The sequence below is a fragment of the Amphiura filiformis genome, chromosome 2 (genome assembly GCF_039555335.1).
Source record: "Amphiura filiformis chromosome 2, Afil_fr2py, whole genome shotgun sequence".
NCBI lineage: Eukaryota > Metazoa > Echinodermata > Ophiuroidea > Amphilepidida > Amphiuridae > Amphiura > Amphiura filiformis.
In genome coordinates, this window is record NC_092629.1 from 41623818 (window position 1) to 41647698 (window position 23881).

Here is a 23881-nt window from a genome sequence, read left to right on the forward strand (position 1 = left end):
TTGAAAATAAGAAACGATATATTGAAGCATTATTCACATCCCTGCAGCAGGCTTAACTTTGTGAGTGTTTACTTCCGGTAGGTCGTGTCATCAGAAAGGACCAGAAAACGAAGAAATTTAATAAGATCGGACGGTCATTGCTATCTAACGTTGCTCTGTTATTTATTATAATGTTGCTATAGGTAGACAGAGCTAGAAATGGATACAGACGGTCGGGAGAGATACATAAAATGTAAAGTAAAAATGCTTCTCTTCTTGTGGACCCGCCTTTACCGTACGTCGGCGGAGGAAAGGAAGGCTTCTGTACAATTTGTAGCGACTTTCCTTCTGTTGATAGGTAATTAAGTTATTATCATTAATAATAATAATATTATTATTATTATTATTATTATTATTATTATTATTATTATTATTATTATTATTATTATTATTATTATTATTATTATGCGATAAACAACACGAGACTCCTGTGCAGCAAAATTTTGTTCAATTTCTGTTAATAATTTTGCTATTCAATTAATACTTAAATTTGATGATCTTTATCTAAAGAGTATACTATACTTTTCAATGGCATGAGGATTTGGTCACGCTTGGTGGTCTTGGTATGTCGTGCCCATGGGTCACCACATGATTTTTAAAAAATTGTGTCGGTCATAAAAGGCAGCACAACCTTATTTGGGTCTGTCCGGGAGGACACACACTTGTGTCCTGATTGGACAGGCTCAAGAAAATAAGCTTATTTAAGAAAAAAAGCCAATTTAAGCAGCTGGCCAGTATGGACAGAAAACTAGAAAGAAAAGTGAAGAAAAGGGGCTAGGAAAAGAAGGGCCACTCCCAACAAATCAATTGCACAATTTTGCTCTTAGCCCTTTGGGTCGAGAAATAAGAAATTGGGAATTATACAAAAATATATAACTCTCTCGTTGCATCTTCTGCAGGAAACAGTCATCTCGTAAGTTCAGACACATGTTTTGCTAGTCGACAATTTGATCCTCAGGAAGGACGACTACGCTGGGCGTTGCCTTTTCAACAGCGCTGCTCCTGTCAACGAATTCTACCTTCCCCTTCGAAAACTCGCCTCATAGGCTCTGCTCAAAAGTGTCCATTTCCTTACTTGGAACCAGATACTCCGAATCCATGGTGGTATGTTGATGATGTAATCCCATTGTTTCAGCGTACGAATTGGTTCACAGATAACTTGAATGGATTACTTGGATGTCCTACTACCGGAAGTGGTGAGTGTTATAGCGTACATAAGCGTTGAAAAAATAAATAGTGCATCTGACAATCTTATATGACTAGCACGACCGTGAGTTTCTCAGCCTACAAGGCGTATTGCATTTAACTATATGAGGGGGGGTCAATCAGGGAAGTTTGATGAATTATACATCACGGTTCAAGAATATGCATCTTACAGGTCTAGTCAATTGGCGCCATATTACAGGAGGGTTAGAGTTCATAGGGGAAATGGAAACGTCAAAGGTTTAGCTCAATTCCCCGATAAATATAACCACCTGTTACGAACTATTCTGTAGTTAATAAAAGGCCTGTTCAGACGATCGCTTGTAAAGTCGCTTGTAACTACATTCGAATGTAAACTTGCATGATTGTCAGGGCCGGATTTACCTTTGGGGGGGCCCTGGGCAAGGCCAAAATTTGGAGGCCCCAAACGCACCGTGAGGAAGGCATGTGCCAATTTTTAGATTGTACTAGGACATTTGCGCGCGAAGCGCGCGAAAAAATTCAATTATAGGTTATTTTGGCCCAAATTGAAGCTGTATACAGGCCATTTCGCGCAAAATTTTGCAATTTGTGTACCCTATTTTGACCCAAAACATGGTGTTTTTCGGCTAAAATGGAAGATGCACACTGCACAGGGCAATTTTGGGGCCCCCAAAATCTGGGGCCCTGGGCCCGGGCCCATCTGGCCCTATGGTAAATCCGGCCCTGATGATTGTAGTGCCCGTCTAAACACATTCGCATGTAGTTACATGCAAGTTACAAGTGACGATTTTACATGTAAGATATCTTACATGTAGTGACCTACATTCGAATGTAAGGTCAGTGTGAACAAGACTTGCATGTAAACTCACATGTAAGCATGACCTTGATGACTCAATCCTATTCTGATTGTGCATAATCATGGCATAATTTACCAGTGAAGGTCACTCTTACTTTTGAGTTGGCTTGCAAGTAAGTCCCATGTGGACACACACTCGCTTGTAGCATAATTTAATTGCTGGCTCGCTTGTATATAAGTTACATTCAAAAGTAGGCTACCGTCTAAACACACCTAAAGATCATTATTTGTGACGTGTCATGTCAAAAGGAGACACTTTTGGGCAGGATCGTAAATGGAGAAATAGCCAAAAATCTACCCGGTGGTAATTTTTTCACAATTTGGGTTTGTTGTGAATTTGTGATGTTATTAATGTTAAAAATATTGTCTGATAATTTAAGACCGGAATATACCTGACATCTTGTATTTTTTGAAAATTTTTTCAAGGTAATTCCTACTCTCAACATTGTCAATAATATTGTTAAAGGCCGATATCTCAATTTCCAATTTTATAACACCATAACTTACGAACTCAATATCTTCGCTTAGGAATGTCTGATTTCATTGGGGAAAACGGCGCTGTGGAGCAAAATATCTCTATATTTAAGATATGCAAAAATCTCAAAATTGATAACCCAGCAAACACAAAAACGTTTTAAAAACGTTTTAAATAAGTTATATTTTGGCTTTTGGTTTAGGCAAAAACGTTTTAATAACATTAAAATGTCGGGTTATATAAAGGTCATGATAACGTTTTATAACGTTTTGTATGAAAACACACTACAACAATATTTTTAAATGTTTTCAAAAATGTTATTGTAAACTATTTTGCAAACATTTTTGCCAAATATTGTGTCAATAGTTAAATAATATTATGTTAAAATATTTGAACGCAGGAAACACAGAAATGTTCTTTAAATGTTTTTTTTTCAAAACCTTTTAATAACATTTAAATGTCGGTTATATAAAGGTCATGAAAACGTTTTAAAACGTTATTGAAAATATTTTGGGCAAACATTTTTCGAAAAATATTTTTTCAACCCCAAAATAACATTCTATTCAGAATGTTTTGTATCAAGTTTTCAAGAATGTTTTTGGAATGTTATTAAAACGTTTTTATACCCTTTATATAACCCGACATTTAAACGTTTTCTGTAAAACATTTTTGTTTGCTGAGCAGTAGATTATCAAAAATGTTTTTAAGGTTATGAAAACGTTTTATACTCTTAATATACCCTTTATATAACCCGACATTTAAACGTTTTCTGACAACCTTTTATAACCTTTCGCGAATGATATCGAAAACGTTTTGTGTTTGCTGGGAACCTGCCCAAAAGTGTCTCCTTTTGACATGACACGTCACATATTATGGTGACTTTGATATATCTGAGCATATCGTAAAACATCTTCCTGATTTAGCTAGGGTGGGGGTTTAAAGCGCATGGTCAAAGGTGCTCTTATTAGACTAGCCACAGGCAATCCGATGGAAACGTTAACAAACACAAACCATGCGTTACAATTACTACATGCGACATTGCCTTTGTGTACTTTCACCCTCCATGGTCATGATGGTTAATCCATCTCCTTTGTAATGGCAATAATACGCATATTTATGTTACTGTAGGAAAAAATATCGGTCAAATTGACTTCCGGAAGTCAAACACAATATCCAGGTATTGGGTCACAGAGGTGTATGTTGGAGTATAGGTAGATTGATTGATATCTATAGGTATTTAGGTTCGATAGTGTGTTCTTAGCGATAGAATTGCATTTTATAGCAATATGTGAGAAATGATAAAAAAACCTATCAACCAAAGAACTATAAGTTACTTACGATCGACTAGCGCTATTTTTGATTTTCTAGCATCAGCAGAGACGACCACTGTTCCTATGGCAACAACAGGTGCCATGACAACTGATGAACCTTATGTTGCAACAGGTAAGAATTAATGCCATTCAACGATGCAAAAATATGTTACTAAATGTTTAAATTTTAACGTTACTGCGCAGTTTGGTCCGCTAAGAAGGCCCACTGACCGGAGGTTTACCGTTACAAACAACGCTTGAAAGTTTTCAAAAATGTTTTTGAATACAAAGCAAAAATAATAATACTTCTAAGCTACTCATATTTTGTACACTCACCTGAGCACTTTCACCGGGTCAACCGGGGTCTTCAGCGGATGTTATTGCTCTGAAGATTGTCGTTGCTAGTGATGTAGTACTAGGACACCTCCGGCGATGTCACAGATGTTTATGACGTCAAACGAAGATGTTGTGCAGCCCCTTGGTTCCGGGTGGTCAGGAGGTTGTCCCAGACCTGGTCGATGTCTAACTCTTTGTCACGATTCAGTCTGGGTCTTTTAGTTCTAAGGGACGCACCATTAGACTTCCAAGGGGGAGGAGGAAGTTTTTGAAGCATAAAACAAGAAATGTCTTTAAAAAGACAACACCATGGATGAAATTCATGTTTCATAATTTTACATTGACAAGTACTTGGAATGCTAGTAATTTTTTTTGTGTAGCACATGCACAACTAAACCGGGTTGGAAATGTTGTTACCACGAATACCACCAATGACATACTATAAGCTAAATTGAAAAATGTGTGTTAAATAGGTCTACATTTAATTTATACTTAATTTATACTTGTACAAACAAAGGGATCAATGGAAATCACATCCACCAAGTTTCGCTCAATCCAACAATCTATATTCAGACGACTTTGTGATTACGTTTTATGACATGACTTTGAACATTCTGACAATCCAACAATATATACTTATTCCACCTCAGGCTCAGATGAGTGAGATGACTTTTAACAATTATAATCAAAAAGATTGATTACTCAATCCCAGGGCTTCCCTGGCTCAATTCAATCTTTATTTTCTGAATGTGTTGATTATAATTATTACTACTAACTGCCCAGTTGTTCTACCAAAATGCATACTCCAAAGCAACTATCTACCCCAATTACTGGTATTTAACCCCCCCCACTAGTGTCACTCCCAACATCAATTAGTGATGGTATAAACTAACCCTAGTTAACAGTGCAGGTGCCTGGGCACCTAATACCCAGCTTGGTTCCTGTCTGGTCAGATAATTGCTCATTATAATTGTTGAATTAGTGGTCACTTGTTGACAGTTTATCAGTAGCCTGGATCAGCAGGGGTGCATTTATATCTTTTTTTATAGAGCAATTGTTCAAAATATTTAATGTCAAATAGTTCCTAAAACCTTATTTTTGAATGGATTTTTATCGTTAACAAAACAAAATGTATGTTTAATATATCAATTATTCCATTAACAACAATTTCCTAAGTTTCCATCCATAAATAATCACAGAGTATCATCTGTTTACAAAATAAGTGTTTATTTTCAGATTTCCAATTAACCATTATCAGTATAGCTTTGTAGGGTGCCAAATCCAGACCTTGCTAATAGTTATAGTCAGAAACAGGTATTTTGTCCTGTAGTCCCTGGCAACCCAGTCTGCTTGTGGCTCACTCGCAAACATACACGACAGAAACCGGCTGTGAATGAGCCTAATGCACGTAAACAACTTCCTTTACAACATGTATAATAAAATCCGATTTTGAGTATAATAAAGAAAGTCATGCATATGCAAAATGAAGCAATTACCTATTGCTAACTTGGTAAAATGCATACTCGTAGCCCAATCTTGTACATCATAGCACCCAGTTTTGGTTTGTGGTTTCGAAATGTTGCAATTAAACATTAGTTCTTTCAAATATGAAACGCTAAAACCCAAATCTAGAACAAACAATCATATATTTAGAATGATATAGCAAACTTTCCATGATAGAGATTGGACCCAAGACAAAGTACACCCAAATTAAGTGTCAATTCAGAATTATCCCACCATGGTGGAAAAAACTTGCCCAACTACATGAGCTAAAACAAACTTTCTCCAATATCACTAAAAAAACTTTCCCCACCAAAAAATAACTCATGGGCAACATCTAGTGCAAAAAAAATCTTGCCAGCTTTGGCGGCGAAAAAGAGAAAAAACTTCGCGGCCTTCGGCAAAAAATAAATTTGCCCCGACCCCAACTTCCTGCAACTCCCTTGAAGTCTAACGGTGCGTCCCTAATATGGATTGCTTCCAAGACCCTACGTAAAATAAACCCTACACGTTGAAATGGACACGTGATATCACTAAACAAGATAGGGGAACCTCGCTTTAACGTATCTCATGCATGTGACCGGGTCATCATGACGATACCTAGCCGTCTATGTCCAATGGGTCAGTTGCCTGATTGGTTGTTAAAGTTGCAAAAAGTAGATTCCAGTATTAGCTTTATTTTCAAAATTGCATGGCTACAGTACTATAGGCATATATCTGTACTTTGTTAATAGGAAATGCTTTAGTACCAGCTGATTGTTTGGAATGTATCTGTATGAAGTTGGACTCGGGATGTAAAATGCCAAATGCCTTCGGGATTGGTGGAGCCTATCACACTGATGCTATCACTCACTCGTCTTGGACTGGACCTGGTTTAAGTTAGTATGAAACATGGATGTATTACAGATTCAGATATAAATTAACATTGCAGTAAACTCAAGATGTTGTTATAAGACATACATATCCATGTTTTTAAATAACAACAATGCATAATGAGACGTTGTAGGCCATCCAGAAACAATATTTAATTTTAACAATACGTACGTTATATCTCAAAGAGCATTTCCTGGTTGTAGTCCTCTTTCAATAGATATTAGTAGATATGTACGAAACAAGCTTATTCCCAAAATGTCAGTTAATTCTGATTTTGCGATACGGGTTATGCATGCTTTTGTGTATAAAAATCGGCCATGACCGTAGGCCATGCCTGCGTTATAATTTCATTCTGTTAAATTTGACGATAATTTTGCTAAGCGAATAAATCTGCAAGAAAACTATTTTGCACGCAAACGTAATTATAAAGATGCCTATCGTCCATGATAGGTGAAACTTTCAAATCGTGAATAAAATTTTGGGTTTTGTGCAAAAGAAATGTATTCAGTCTTTTGACTTTTTCGGTAACTCACATAAACCTTTGCGAGTATACCTGAGACATCGTCATTTGACGTCACGCCGATGCGCACATCGTTTAGTGAACATTGCTACTGCGCATTTCAATGCAAGCCGCGAAGTGCGCAGTAACGATGTGCGCATCAGCGTGACGACATCTCAGTCTACCCGCAAATGCTTATGGGATTTTCTGAAAAGGTCTTTTCACTTTTTATCATACATGTCATATTACAGGTTTCGCTGATTGTGTAGAAGACTGGCAGTGTATTGAACTCACCGTTATCTCTTATATGGAACGGTATGCAAGATTGATTCTTGATCCACCGACGTGTGAACAAATATCAAGGATACATAAGAGTGGATATTATGGATATCATTCAGATAATGTGACTAATGTTGCCTTTTGGAATGACGTTCAATCATGTTTGCCTTACGTTGCAACAGGTAAAGCTCTCCAAAGAGGCATTAACTCAAGACACAACAGAAAGGGTCACAACGTCTTGAATAGAGGCGAGGGGACCGCTTTTTTCTAAATTTTCCCATTTTAGTAAAAGAAGTACTAATAATGACTAGACAGCCATTATATTCACTTTTACTAATAATATTTTTCTTCATTTTATGCTACTTAAACAGGGAATGCTTTAGTAGCAGCTGATTGTTTGGAATGTATCTGTAACACGTTGGACTCGGCATGTAAAATGCCAAATGCCTTCGGGATTGGTGAAGCCTATCACACTGATGCTGTCACGCACTCGTCTTGGACCGGACCTGCTTTAAGTAAGTTCAAAATCATTCTTATGCCTATTTCAGATATCTTTTAGGGAGTGGTCAGGGTTCACAAAGGCGAAATTTCAAATATTAAAAAAAGGTCCTCCTTCACGACTTACAACAAATTTCAGGACCCCATCTGATTTATTTTCTCCCCTTATTTCCAGGACAAAAAATCGCATCGGGAAACATTTTGCCTTCCCTCATAAATTCTAAATTCCTCCTTTCTCCTTGGAGTAAATAATGACCGCTCCTTTAGGCCTATACAACATGTTCGACGTTCGTGGACTTCTACAACATAAACACTTATATTAGGGGTGAAGTTTCTGAAAGAAATGTACCATCGATAATTTTATTTTTTGAGTATTTTGTTGCGGCAATAAAATACTCAAACAATAACATAACAAACATGATAAACCAGCTAGCATTTCGAAAATGTACTGCTCTGTACGTTTTTGAATCGTAAAACTTGAATTAAACGAAGTGGTCAATTTTCAAAATTCAAAAAGTATATTAACGCTGAATTAAAGTTTTAACTTCATCACGATACTATATTTGCGCTCACCTGGAACGTTTTCACTAGTCCGACTAGCGTCTTCAGCAGATGTGATGATATCTTGTCTACAATCGGGATATCTCTCACTGACGACGTCATATAATTGACAGAATGACGTCATAGGATGTTACGATGTAGCGCCGCCCCCCTGGGCATCAGCAGGTTATCCCAAATAGGATCTATTTCTAGTCCTTGGTCACGATTTGACGTCATCAGTGAGAGATATCCCGATTGTAGACAAGATATAATCACAGCATCACATTCTGCCGAAGACGCTAGTCGAACTAGTGAAAACGCATCAGGTGAGCGAAAAAAATAGTGTCGTGTTGAAGTTAAAACTTTAATTCATTTTATCTACCACTACGTATGAATATCCACTCGTATATATTAACGCTGTTTTACTATGCAATTGCATAAATTATTTAATATTGTTTGGTTCAGAAACTAAAATACTCACAAATTACATTTTACGATGGTACAGTTTTTTCAGAGACACCCTGTATAATAATGAAAATAAAATATATGAGTAGCTTGACCAAAGATTTTATAAACCTATCCCAAACATTAAATTGATACGCGCATACCACTATCCTGTTCATCAGGGCACAGCATACTGCAGTTACTGTCCGTTTTCCTATACACAATACACAGTGCTCTTTCCCATTGACGCGTGACCTCTACAAATAGCCCTACGTTAAAAGTATGGGGATATGACTAGTTAACGTCGCTGTGTGAAAATAACCGGCCAATATTAAAAGTACTCTTCTAAAGTTCTAGAAAATATAGTTTTTAACATGTCCTAAATTTTTAGCTAATTTAGATGTTTGGAAATATTCGTACTTTGGTGTTTTAGTTAATGTTATAGGTAATAGTACATTGCCTAGTTAACGTCGCTGTGTGAAAAATAACCGGCCAATATTAAAAGTACTCTTCTAAAATTCTAGACAATATAGTTTTGTAACATGTCCTAAATTTTTAGCTAATTTAGGTGTTTGGAGAGGGTCGCACTTTTGTGTTTTAGGAAGGATATGTAAACGACAGATAACACCAAAAATATGAAGAAATTATTTCCAAACCGTGTTAAGTCAACAATCATTATGTTGCTCATTTTCAAGAATGCTGGTTTACAAAAAGCAGGCCATTGTCTCATTTCGTGAACAAAGGTACACATACCATTGTTTCCTTTCGTTTCCTTTATAATCGGTTACCCAACTGAAGCTATAATACCAGCTTTATTGCGATATCGCACATGAAAACAGACACAACCAGAGAAGATCCGATTTAATCAGTTGAGCTGTTTCAATGAGTGTTATCTTGGTTTAATAGCTTTTAATGGGGTTTAAGTCCTGCAAAGGTCGAGATGAATTCTACTGTAGACATGACTGCATCATGGCTCTGTAACCCAATACATTTGCCAATTCATTATATTGAATGACATTTGAAAATTTGGGTACAAAAACTCATACCGTACTCTGTAACTTGAGGTCAAACCATGATTGTTTAATTTAGGTTATTGAACTATGCCATTGGGATGCGGCCATAGTTATACTAAATAATTACACATATTTTAAATCTGTGTCGTGTATAACAGGTTTCTCTGAGTGTGTAGAAAACTGGGAGTGTAGTGAGCTCACCGTTATCTCCTATATGGAACGGTATGCCAAGTTGATCCTAGATCCGCCGACGTGTGAACAAATAGCAAGGATACATAAGAGTGGATATTGGGGATATAATTCAGATAATGTGACTAATGTTCCCTTTTGGACTGATGTTCAATTGTGCTTGCCTGGTGCTTCTACAGGTAAGATGGTGTGTCCGTAGTGGGATAAGTATTGAGTTCGATTACACCCGTCTCCAGGTCCGTAGATAGGATTTTATCAGGGAGGTGAGGGTGGCAATGGTGGTGAAGGCGTGACTTTCAAAGGAATGATATCATGAAGTGTATTTCCAACTACAAAGGTGTTTTTCTAGTACTCCTCGATTTGAGCAGTGCTTTTGATACTGTAAATCACAACATGCTGATCAACAGATTACAGAGTGAAATTGGAATACAAGGTAAAGCTTTGCAATGGTTCAGATCCTACCTGTCTGAGAGAACCAGCAGAGTTTGCATTGATGGTACTTTTTCTGACCCTGTTAAGCTCGAATTTGGCCTGCCTCAAGGTTCAATCATCGGACCTTCAGGGTTTTCTTTGTATATTTTACCAGTTGGTCGTATCATCAAATCATTCAATTTATCCTACCACTTGTATGCAGATGATGTACAGTTGTACACCTGCTTTGATCCCAAAGACCCGGTATCCATTGCTGCTGCTTTAGATAATCTATCTCGTTGCATTGATGCTCTTAAGGCTTGGATGAGAATGAACATGCTGAAACTTAATGACAGCAAAACTGAGTTTTTTGTGACCACTACTCCACACCTGAAGCGCTCAATGATACCGGTTGCTTTAAGGGTTGGGGACAAATCCATCTGTCCTTCAGATTCTGTGCGTAACCTAGGGGTTATTTTTGACTGTCAAATGTCTATGTCCATTCACGTCAAGACTCTTTGTTCTAACCTTACATACCAGCTTCGCAACATTTCCCGGATACGTCGGTACTTGGATTATGACACTTGTCATCTGGTCATAAGAGCCCTTGTCCTTTCCAAGATCGATTATGGCAATGGGCTGCTTCTTGGCTGTTGTAAAGCAGACATTCAAAGACTACAACGGATCCAGAATTGGGCTGCGAAGCTGATATGTAAGGCCCTCAAATATGATCATGCCACACCGTATTTAAAGCAGTTACACTGGCTCCCTGTTGAAGAGCGCATCAATTTCAAAGTTTTAGTCACTGTGTTTAAATGCCTCACCAAGAGTGTTCCTGAGTACCTGTCTGATTGTGTTTCCCTGCACTGCCCTGCGCGTGCAGGCCTGCGTTCTGCTTCTGATACCACCCTCCTGACAGAGCACAACACAATCAAAACACTCATGTCAGCTGAACGCAGGACCTTCTCCTATGTTGCGCCTCGAACCTGGAATAGACTGCCAATTGGTATCAGGGAATCACAATCAGTGGGTATTTTCAAGAGGGTTCTAAAGTCACACTTGTTTCCATAGATTTTGTAGCCTTTCACAGGCAGTTCTCATTTATTTATTTTCTTCATGTTCTTCTTTTGCTTTGTTTTGTGTTTTTTGTTTTGAGCGCTACGTTCTAAATGTAGCAGCGCTATATAAATATTTATAATGTATGTATGTATGTAAGCGAAATTTGACGAACATTGTCAAAAATTAGCTAAAAAATACAAAAAGGCCTAAAAATAATAAAATTAACATCAGGGCGGCGGCCAGCATCGGGGCGGGGGGGGGGGCAAGAGGTGGGAAAGGCTTTTCACATGGGGGAGCTGCCTTTTCCCTGGATATACCTCTGCTGATAAATCAATCCAAACCACGGACCCTCCAAATCTGTAGGCGTACAGGCCTCCCACTTCCCATAAGTTAATGACCGTTTGTGTAAGCGACTACTTAGCCAGATTACATCAATAAAGCTCTCGACTGCGCGTCGATATTTGAAAGCAATAACGCTCAAAGACAATATTGTTCAAGGTTGCCCCGCAAGGCTACATAGCCCCCGATGTTACCCATTGCTTTTTAGCCCTGAGGGGCGTTTGATATGTTGGAACTCCATTAGTAAGGAACTCAACTTTGGCCCCCAGTATCGACAAAAAAAATCAAGGCCGTAGGGCCGGCAGGCCCGAGGCCGGCGACTCCCATAATTGAGTTCTTTACAAATGGAGTTCCAATATATTAAAGGTCACGCATGGCTAGAAAGCAATGCGTTACCGTTAGGGTGACGATCTATCTCTATCAGAATTGGAATTGACATAATTATTATGTATTCTATGGTGTCAAAACGTTTAATATAATTATCTTAAACTGCCGTATATGATCATTTTGTAATCTGACTATATACGGCAATTTAGTTGGGAGGCCAGACTGGGGGGACAGTTCGATTGGAGTAGCAACTACCCAGTTAACCATGAGTCGACGTTGACGGCAGCAGCATTTCTCTGTGAATAATATTATTATTCATGAGGTCCGGTCCGCCATAAATACAATATGCTGCCCTGTGTTGTTCTCCTGTAATACATAGAGTATGTATTGCGCTTTGCATTGTGACGCTGCAAGGGCCTGTCTCGTATTATTTACGGACACCCGAAACGGACACATTGCTTACGTAATCAGGGTATTGGGTACTGGCCCGGGTACTATATACTGCAGACATTAGCGCCAATGCGGCTTGAAAAATGGGGGTGGGGTGCCCTGAATTGTCAAAAAGTGGTTGACAAAAACAAAAATGGGTCATTTTGCCGAAAGGTGGGGGACACGTCCCTCCTGTCGCCCCGGAACTGACGCCCATGACTGCAGATTATTGAACTATGTCTTCAGGGGTGCGAACACTTTGGGTACGTTCTGTGTGTGATGTCCCAGGCCCCAGGTCAAGGTTTCTGCACCTTAGCTTTTATGTATTACGGGTTCGTAGGTGTTGAACGGAAAGATTGCAATAAATAGAATACAAGAATTTGTGTACCATTGAGACGATACTTTCATAATTATTTCACTTTACTTAAGGGAACTGGAATGAGCGTTTTGAGCGTTTCGACAGTATTTTTGTGGGACATGAGAGCACATCAGACCTATCGAATTGCATTCTGAATACGAAGAATGTCTTTCTGATATCAAATAATTTTCATTTTATGAAATTTACGATATAATAATACAAATTTTATGACAAATTATTAAAATTTGATATTTTTCACATTTTTGAGATATAACAGTCCTCGAAGTAAATTGTATAAATTTAATGATATAGTCTTAAAGTGTATGTAGCTGGGAGGAAAAGTGACCATCAGCTACTTGTAGCCAAAGTAAAACTAAAACTGAGAGCTAAGAGAGACAATGCACCACCTACCAGGTATGATGTTGACAACATTCCCACTCAATATTCAGTAGATGTGAAGAACAGGTTTGATGAGTTACTGAAAGTTAATGAAGAGGAGCAGACCCCAAATGAATTGTGGGAAGACATGAAAGAAGCAGTCCAGAGCACAGCAAAGAAGTACATCCCTAGAAAGATGAAACGGAAACAGCCGTGGATCTCTCAGCAGACCTTAAACCTAGCTGCTGACAGGAAGAGAGCAAAGGCAGATGGAGGAAAGGAAGAATGGGCACGCTTAAACAAAGAGGTCTCCAAAAGTGTTAAGGAGGACAAAAGAAACTACGTCGAAAGGAAGTGTGTGGAAATGGAAAGATGTAAGGGTGACTCAAAAATAGCTTTTGGTATTGCCAAAGAACTTACCAAGAAGTGGACCCCCAGGATGGATGTTATAAATGATGAGAAAGGTAACACTCTTACCGAAAGTGTAGACATCAAAAGGCGATGGGTTCAGTATAGTTCCCAGCTGTTTGAGGCACAAGATGACAAGGTGTATGTACAGTGTGAAACGAGTGAGGAAGAACCTCCACCATTGAGATCTGAAGTTGAGCTTGCCATGGAACAAATGAAAAATGCTAAGTCACCTGGCATTGATAATGTAGCTTCTGAGTTGTGGAAGGCAACTGGGAAAGAAGGATAGACCTAATGTGGCGTCTATGTGGTATCATCTGGAAAAGAAGAAATGGCCGAGAGACTGGTGCAGGGCAGTATTTATTCCACTGCCAAAGAAGGGAAATTTGAAAGAGTGTGCCAATCACCGGACCATCAGCCTGATTTGTCATGCAAGTAAAGTGCTTCTGAAGATCATCATCAAGAGAATGAAGAACAAAATGGAGCAGGAAATATCTGATGAGCAGGCAGGATTTCGTGAAGGAAGGGGTACTAGGGACCAAATTGTCAATATCAGGAATGTGATTGAGAAATGCAGAGAGCATAGACTTCCTCTTTACATGTGCTTCATAGATTACAGTAAAGCTTTTGACTGTGTTAGCCACCCTCAGATGTGGGAAACTATGAAAAGATGGGTTTTCCAAGTCATCTTGTGGATCTGATCAGCTGCTTATATGAAGACCAAGAATCGGCAGTCAGAACAAGTAGTGGAGACACAGATTGGTTCAAGATTGGAAGAGGCTTACGACAGGGCTGTGTGCTATCACCAAACCTATTTAACATCTACTCTGAAGACATAATGAGAACAGCTTTGGAGGGGTTTGAAGGTGGAGTGAAGTTTGGCGGTACAAGAATTACTAACCTGAGGTACGCCGATGATACCACTCTTATTTGTAGCAGCAGAGTAGAGCTGATTGATCTTTTGAAGCGCATCAAAGAGGCCAGTGAAGAAAAACACCTTCTCCTGAACACAAAGAAGACAAAAATAATGGTTGTAGACAGAGAGAGAAAAAGTGATGAGTTTGTGATAGATGGACAACAGATTGAGGAGGTGAAGCAATTTGAATATCTGGGTTCAATGATTAACAACAGTGGTGACAGCACAACTGAAATTAAGAGAAGACTGGCTATTGCAAGGACAACTGTGCAGGGCATGTCAAGCATATGGAAAAGCAGAGGCCTATCCATTGACCTCAAGGTACGCCTACTTCGTGCAACTGTGTTTTCCATTGCCACTTATGGATGCGAGTCTTGGGCTATGACCAAGAATGATAGGAAAAGAGTAGATGCTTTTGAGATGTGGTGTTACAGGAGGCTTCTACGAGTGACATGGAAAGACAGGAGAACAAATTCCTGGATCCTTGACAAGATTGGTACAAGTCTAACCATCAGAAGCGGCATAATGGAGAGAAAGCTGAAGTACTTTGGCCATATTGTCAGGAAACATGGAGGTGTAGAAAACAGATTTTGCAAGGGGCCATGGAAGGCAAACGAGGAAGAGGACGTCCACCAACATCTTGGACTAATGACGTGAAGCTGGTTTCTAACCAGGGAATGCAAGGTGCAACACACTTGGCATCGGATCGAGTGAGATGGCGTACTCTTGTGAAGACCACAGCAGCGCTACACAGCGCCACCTGACACAGAGAGAGAGAGAGAGAAAGTTTTGGGGAAAAAATCCATATCTTCAATACGAAAGGTCAAAATTTTCAATTGATCGTCGGATTTTCATCCCACCTACATACACTTCAAATATAAATCATCAGATTTATAAAGTTTACTTCGAGTACTGTTAAATATCAAAAATATCAATTTTTAATGATTTGCCATAAAATGTGTATTACATTTCGAATTTCAAAAAATCAAAATTATTTGATATCAGAAGGACATTCTTCGTATTCAGAATGCAATTCGATATGTCTGATGTGCTCTAATGTCCCACAATAAATACTGTCCAAACGTTCATACCCCTTCCCTTAATGTGTTTGAATTTACAGCATCAGCGGCGAAGACCACTAATCTACTGACAACTGATATGACTACAAATACACCATCAACAGGTAGGCCTTTAATGAATTTATATTGCATCAGAAACGTAACAAATTTATAATTAATGTAGTACGAGAAACAAAGAAGAGACTCGTATGCGTAAGTCGCGCTGTGCGCCGGAGTAGAAAAAATCCTGTATATACCTCTGGTTCTCTCATGGGCGGGGATCAAACTGGGACCAAACATGCCTTTTCTGTGTTTTACTCGCGACTTCGTAGGCGTAATTTAATGGAAAGATATAAATATTAAGAAATGTTTTTCGGAGCTGAAATTTTGCCTACCTAAGACGTTATACCTCATATAATTATCTAACTTTTATGATTGACATCATCAGCAGCGACGACCACCAATCTAGTGACAACTGATATGACCACAAATACACCATCAACAGGTAAACCTTTAAAAAGAAGTTTGAATGAATAATTGTTTCCTAAAAGACTGTAAATTGAAATTTATTTATCCACTATAACTACGAACACTTTGAAAGGAAATAATATCTTTACAACATGTACAATGTCATTTTATTTCCGTTTTAACATCAACAGCGATGACCACTAAACAACAAACAACTACTATGGCCACAACAACAGGTGTTATGACAACGCCCTATCCCTTCACAGGTAAGGTGTTACTATGCCCAGATTATGGAGTCTCTAAAAAATGATTAGTTTTCAGGGGACCCAACTCAACCTTTTGGGTCAACCTGACATGGGATGCTATGAAAGCTTGTGGGGTATTTGCGTTTTCAGGGGACCTCCCTTATCAACTTCCAGGTGGCAAACCCTGAAAATATGTTGCTCAAAAAACATGACGGCCATTTTTCAAAATGCCCGCCATTTAAAACTAGTTTTGATCATATCTCAGCCCACGATGTACCTAGAGTTGTGATTTTGGTGGCTATATCCAGGTTTTAGGGGTCAAATAATCTTTTGGAACAATCACTTAATGTATAAAGTCGATGCATCTACAAAAAATGGCTTCAAAATGGCGCCAAATATTGTGAAATATATATTTTACATCCAAATATTTCTCAATACGTCCTCCAAGTTGTGTGACATAATTATATTTTACGCTAACAATTTATGCAAATTTAAGATACGCTTAACAACACTATTATTTTAATTCATTACAGCTAAGATAAATAAGGTATATATAAGTGAATTTCCAAGAGTTGGTATTAATTAAAAACACAATTATTTAAAGGAGGATTTCGTGATCCTAGCATCCTCTTTTTATGACATTTTTCAGTAGATATCCACGAAAAGGCTTATTTCCAAAATTTCAGTTGATTCCGATTTTGCGTTTGCGAATTATGCATGATTATGTGTATTACACTGCTCCATAGACAATGTGTTGTAATTTCGTTCTGGTGCACCAGAACGAAATTCAAATTTGGCGATATTTTTGCTAAACGAATTAATCTTGAAGAAATATTTGGTACATAAACATTATATAGCCAGAGGTATCCAGTGGTGTAAAAATCTCAACTTTTTTTGGGAAAAGTGGGGGGATGAGGCTGTGGATCACGAAATGCCCCTTTAAGAGGAACCTAATGAGGATGTTGAAAAGATGCTCCAGACCCTGGGTGATCAATCACGATCTCGAAAGAGCAGTTGAAACTAATTGAAGCAAATCATGCGAAGTTCAATGCTCTTCAGGAACAACTCGTAGTCTTCCGTGAATCTCTGCAAGACAGGCCAACTGCACTATTCTAGATCAACTTTCTAGATATGTCTGACATTCTCCATACATTTATCTTACATGAAAGAGAGGGAGATTGTCAGGAGCGGCAATTATCCTTCTTTACTTAACAGCAACAGTCATTGCCGTTATCCCTGTATGAGATGAAACATGAAATAGCATCCGACGTTCATCAGGCATTCATGCGAGGAGCCTTTGTTGGAAGAAGAGCTGAGGGTTATCATATTGGTGTCTCTCAATGCTACTGGAGTAGAGCTACAATAAAAATGCCAAGTGAAATAAAAGTGGAAACAGATGTGAGTTCGTTTCCTCAGTTGCCAAAAAGCCAGTTGAAACAGAAATAGCAGTCATAGTAGATGCCATGTTTGCCATTCGTCATTGATCTTTTCATAAGGATGAAGCCTAATTGGAGATTTTGCCTAGCGATTCAAACAATTACTGATCTCAGATGTATCAAGTAATACAAATCGATTCACTCTTGCTGCAACAACAAGCCTTAAGGGAACTGAACGTCAAAAGTGAATCAAGACAAAGTCAGTACAACCCAAAGTGTTTGACATTCAGAAACATATCCCTGCACCACAGCTACTTGAGTTCTTTTCGGTGTCTTCAAACAAAGCTGGATTGCAACAGTTTCTTTGTGACATGTGGTCTGCGGAAGAATCAGAAAAGACATCTCTGGGAGGAGGCTTTCAGGAGACTGTCGTGATGAGTAAAGAATCTGTCACTCGATGGTAGAACTAGAATCCACTCAGGAAGAAGCAAACACCAGACTCATCCTGCATTCCACCTATAGTGTACAGAAAGATAACGTTGAGCGTTGGTTATCCGTGCCAATGACACAGACGTGGCTGTCCTCTTCATCTATTATGCCTCCTCGCTTTTACAACAAGGTGTGTCAGAAATATGAATAAGAACAGACAGAGATTCATATATGCTGTTCCCTACCTTTCATCTAGTTTCTTCTGCTTCACCAGTAAGGTATGGACATCCACAAGGAAGTCTCTTAATCTATCAGCCCTACAGGATTTTGTTGAAACTGCTGACTCTTCTGATTTTGAAGTTAATCTTACGCAGCAAGCAAGACGGCTTATGCTCAGTGTGTATGCCAAAAAGACTGATGTAGATCAAACTCTTGAAACTTCTTCCACCATCAGAAGGTGCCTTTAAGCTCCATCTGAAACGAGCATCATTGGCAACCATGATAGACAAGTCGACTGATATTCCCAAGCCAAATTTACCAGCATTTCAAGAACTGGCTGGACTGTCAACGATAGCTCTTTTGTGCCTGCAACAACTTCTGATCCAGTATGGCCTCAGGAAATTGCTCTATCTATTGCCTGTACCCACACCAAAGGATGTGGATGTGTTAAGTAAGATGTGCCATGCTGTATTAAATTAAACAACTTTCACTGTGAATTGTATTATTCTTAAACAGGAAATGCTTTAGTATCAGCTGATTGTTTGGAATGTATCTGCGTATCACTCGTGACGGTATGTAAAATGCCGAATGCTCTCGTAATTTCGGAACCCTTTCACACTGATGCCGTCACGCACTCATCTTGGACTGGACCTAACTTAAGTTAGTATAAATAGTTTATATAATAGATCCATAACTATTTTGCGAAATGTAAAGAGGTATCCATTAATAGCGTCACACATCATTACGTTCGATAACAATGTTTCATTGTGTAGTTTATGTATTTAGTGTTTACAATTCCCCGCAAAGTTTGTCGAAATTTCAAAACTTTGGCTAGATTGAGGCAAAATTGGGCTATTTTCCGGGGGAAAATGAGAAAATTTTGAAAAAAAGGACCCATCCAATTACCCTAGAAAAGGGGGTTGTTGATATACCAAAGGGCTAGAAATGGTACCCATGTTTGCGGCACTTCCCCGTATGGTCATTTGTACTGAGTAGCCCCCCCCCCACTCCACCGGGATGAGACTTTAACTGTTTGTGATTAGTCTGTAATACCGTAAAACCTCGTCTACACGCATATATTATAGTGTTTTTGATGAAAGCTTAATTAATACGACACAAGCGTATACCGTATAACAATAGATTGGTCTTGCAATAATACTTGCTTGCATATGCTTGGATCTATAATTTATTTGCTCAAACTGCATAATGGCGCCTGGAATAATCTAGCTTTCATGAGAATGCTTGTAGACGAGGTTTTACGGTAGTCTGTGCAAAAATTCTTTTATTTGAATGTTAACGGTATTATTGTGATTTACAGACTACACTGATTGTGTAAACGACTGGCGGTGCAGTGAACTCACCGTTATCTCCTACATGGAACGGTATGCCAGAATGATTCTCGATCCACCGACGTGTCAACAAATCGCCAGGATACATAAGAGTGGATATTATGGATATGCTTCAGATACTATCAATAATCTCGCCTTTTGGACTATTGTTCAATTGTGTTTGTTTCCTTTGGGGTGATGTTCAAAACATATCTTACTGCTTAATGTACATCACTGATTCAACTACAGTTCCTCACAAACTGATTTCCATTGTCTTATTCACCTGATGACGGACATGGTAATGTTTGCCTGGAATATACATGTACATAGAGTAAAGTAAAGTAAAGGTAAAGGAGACGATCCTGTATAAACAGTGATCGATTGGGCCAGACTCCTTCGTGTAATATTGCTATCTACCAAAAAAACGTTGACAACGTAAAGAAAGCAGCAAGTTTAAAAAGCCCCCACCTCGGCTCACTTTTTGAAACTTGGTCCCATTTTGAATATCAACAGCAAATCGGTGTTTTTTAGCATCATTGCCATTAACATGCCTACTTGTTATTCGTTTAATTCAATCATTGATCATGAACTTAATAATTATTATAAAACAAAACATATATAGGATATTGGCCAAGAACAACATAATAACCTTTCTGATCGTTCCAGAATGCTAACAACTTTTAAGTAATATATCGCATCGGCACATTAAAGATTCATAACACTTCTGGAAATGTTTTAAGTTGATAATTATGACAAAGTTTAAATCAGTATATTTTACAAATGGGACCAAGTTTCAAAAAGTGAGCCGAGGTGGGGGCTTTTTAAACTTGCTGCTTTCTTTACGTTGTCAACGTTTTTTGGTAGATTTCGTTTCTTTTTATGAATGAAGCCGAGTAGCTCCAAGCTTGAAAAGTCATCCGGTTACGAAGTACTCCATAAGACGAATAAAGCGAAAAATAGAATTTTGAATAATATTATCCTTGATTTATGACAATAAAAAATACGAGTATATGTAGCTATAACTAAAATGTACGTGGTTCTTTGTAGCACTGGGGCAATCTAGTTGGATATCCAAATTTCGCCGTTTGTGGTTCTTTGTAGCCCTGCAGGCAATCTAGTTGGATATCTTTATTGAGCGGCGGTTGTTGGCGGTCTTTCGCGGTTCGTGGTATTCCTTTATTCTTCAAGCCCTGTCCTCTATCGGGGCTAATTTATTGTATAAGCTTGTTGGAAATCCATATTTCGCGGTGTGTGGTTCTTTGTATTTGCGGGGCAATATAGTGGGATATCTCTATTGAGGGGGTTGTTGGAGGTCTTTCGCGGTTCGTGGTTATAATTTTCCTTATCCTTCAAGCCTTGCCCTCTATTGAGGGCTAATTTATAGTTAAAACTTGTTGGACATCCATATTTCGCGGTGTGTGGTTCTTTATAGTTGCGGGGCAATCTAGTTGGATATTTCTATTGAGCGGCAGTTGTTGGCAGTTTTTCGCGGTTTGTGGTTTTAATTTGTAGGATATCCATATTTCAAGATTTGTGGTTCCTGAGTCCTGCGGGGCAATCTAGCTAGATATCCAAATTTCGCGGTTTGTGGTTCTTTGTAGCCCTGCGGGGCAATCTAGTTGGATATCCCTATTGAGCGGCGGTTGTCGGTGGTCTTTTGAGATTTTCCCTTTAATTTCTGGCCGCCCTCTCCTCTTCATCCCGAGGATGCTTTTCAATAATTTAAATTATACGGTGTCAACAATTACTATTACTTGGTATGATAACTTATCTTACCATGTTGACTTATATTGTTTGTTAAGGCAACTTTCGCGGTTCGTGGTTATAAGTTCCCTAATCCTTCATGCTTTGCCCTCTATCGAGGGCTCATTTATAGTTAATTCTTGTTGGACATCCATATTTCGTGGTTTATGGTTCTTTATTGCGGGGCAATCTAGTTGGATATCCAAATTTCGCGGTTTGTGGTTCTTTGTAGATTGCGGGGCAATATAGTTGAATATTTCTATTAAGCGGCAGTTGTTGGCGGTTTTTCGCGGTTTGTGGTTTTAATTTGCAGGATATCCATATTTCAAGATTTGTGGTTCCTGAGTTCTGCGGGGCAATCTAGCTGGATATCGAAATTCCGCGGTTTGTGGTTCTTTGATTGCGGGGCAATCTAGTTGATATCCCTATTGAGCGGCGGTTGTCGGCGGTCTTTTGCGGTTTAATTTTACCTTTAATTTCGGGCCGCCCTCTCTCTACATCCCGAGGATGCTTTTCAATAATTTAAATTATACGGTGTCAAAAATTACTATTCCTTGGTATGATAATTTATCTTACCATGTTGACTTGTATTGTTTGTTAAGTCAACTGGACGTGACAAAATATCCTGCTATGTAGACATTAATTTGTTGCTAAATTGACTTGGCATAATAATTTATTTCGGGAAGAAGACATCCATTTTGGTATGTCGACTTAGCATGATAATTTATCTTGCCATATTGACTTGTTTGTTCAGTTGTCTTGGCGAGATATTTTATATCGTCATGTTGACATAATGCTGATAATAAGTCGACATGGCAAGATAATTATCTTGTCAAGTTGTGTCACATAGACGCTTCCGTACTATATATGCTTGATAAATGTTATTTGGATTTTTTTTTTTCTGCTGGCCTTCCATACTAGCGGAACAATTTTCCACACCTACAGAGTGTTTGTAATCAACCTACCGGGACGGTATGACAATTGTCATGTACTACGATAGCTGAAGATGACAGAGAGTCAGGTCTCTTAATCGATTCAACAACCATTCATACATATCACAATCATCATTGTCCTATTAGCGTTGTTGCGGCTCCCGTATGCATACGCACCGTAGATTTTGATGAATAGACCTACGGTTAAAAGTCAATCAGCTGTATAATTTGAAGTACTCAACATGCGTGACACACCACGAGGAGCGTGCTGATATCAATCAATAAATCCGACTTGAAATCGAATCCAAAGTATAATACATATAACAATGAGAGGGTTTGTGCATCGATGCATAGTAGTCCTCTTCAATGAGGGCGGTGGTTTTCGATTCACAAGCTTCATGGTCATCGCCACGTGGGTCATCGCGGAGCAAAATTTCTGAACGATTTTGAATATAGGGAAGGGGTGGGGGGGGGCAATTATTTTGAGCCTGCTCCGAGACCCGATATGCTGAAGGGGTGGGTGCGGGAGGGCGGGTTTCGAAATGCATACATGTTAACCTAAAATCAATTACATTATGAATTATACCCTAAAATTAGGAATTTGACCTTAAAATACAATACAATAAAATAATGAATAGGCCTACCTCCAAATTATGAATTTTACCTTGAAATTGTGAATTTGATCTTAAAATTATGAACTTTACCCTTAAATTATGAATTTTACCCTAGATTATTGGGAGGTGCCTAGGGTACTTGGCCCCACCAAAATTATTCCCCCAGCCCTGGGCGATTCCTGGGCCACTGCGGAATTGATTTGATTATATCTGTAGGTTCTTGTTCTGGCCTTGGAAAGCTAAATAAATTCTATACCTCTCTCCTCAAATATTTAGGGGGGGCCGGGGGCAGTGGCGGCTGCAGGCATTTTTTCAGGGGTACAAGGGTGGGGAGGGGTCAAAGTGAATTTCAGGGGGAATCAACCCATTTTGCGCAAAAATGGAGCAAAAAGTCTTTTCTATCTCAATTTCTGTTTGTGTATTGTACAAAACGAAAACCGAAGGGGTTATGTGAGTTGATTTATAATTTGGCTTTTTAACAAAGATTTGCTAATCAATTTAGCTTTTTAAATACAAATAAGCATGCTGCCAAATACTGGTAGATATCGGGCTGATTATACTGTCATTGGAAGTGGTCAGGTGCCCCCTCTCTCTCTCTCTCTCTCTCTCTCTCTCTCTCTCTCTCTCTCATAATAATAATAATAATAATTATTATTACTATTTGAACCAACTCGATATTATGAGTTCAGTTAATAAAACTTCAAGGGTCTTTTGGTGAAAGTGGTGCCGCGATTGGGAACTTGATCCATTTTTTTCCTTCCCCTCTTCACCTGTGCCTCATCTCCCGGTCCCTTTCTCACCCCAATCT

At 38.7% G+C, this 23881-nt stretch overlaps 1 protein-coding gene across 1 annotated transcript; it reads left to right on the forward strand.

The window, feature by feature from the left end:
- The first annotated feature begins 126 nt into the window (after nucleotides 1-126).
- On the forward strand, nucleotides 127-20637 carry LOC140146237 (uncharacterized). The gene is made up of 12 exons (XM_072168020.1): nucleotides 127-337; nucleotides 939-1235; nucleotides 3924-3998; nucleotides 6436-6579; nucleotides 7325-7534; nucleotides 7724-7867; nucleotides 10006-10215; nucleotides 15782-15844; nucleotides 16168-16224; nucleotides 16379-16453; nucleotides 18973-19116; nucleotides 19775-20637. Exons 1-12 carry the CDS (start codon nucleotides 199-201, stop codon nucleotides 19981-19983), a joined length of 1767 nt encoding a protein of 588 aa, XP_072024121.1. The 5' UTR covers nucleotides 127-198; the 3' UTR covers nucleotides 19984-20637.
- Nucleotides 20638-23881: the final 3244 nt, after the last annotated feature.

Bases quoted from the DNA above. Each gene is read 5' to 3' on its own strand.
- LOC140146237 (XM_072168020.1), top strand. From the start codon at position 199: ATGGATACAGACGGTCGGGAGAGATACATAAAATGTAAAGTAAAAATG. The intron at 6,580-7,324 runs GTTAGTATGAAA...GTCATATTACAG, and splicing joins TTGGACTGGACCTGGTTTAA to GTTTCGCTGATTGTGTAGAA. The intron at 15,845-16,167 runs GTAGGCCTTTAA...TGACATCATCAG, and splicing joins TACAAATACACCATCAACAG to CAGCGACGACCACCAATCTA.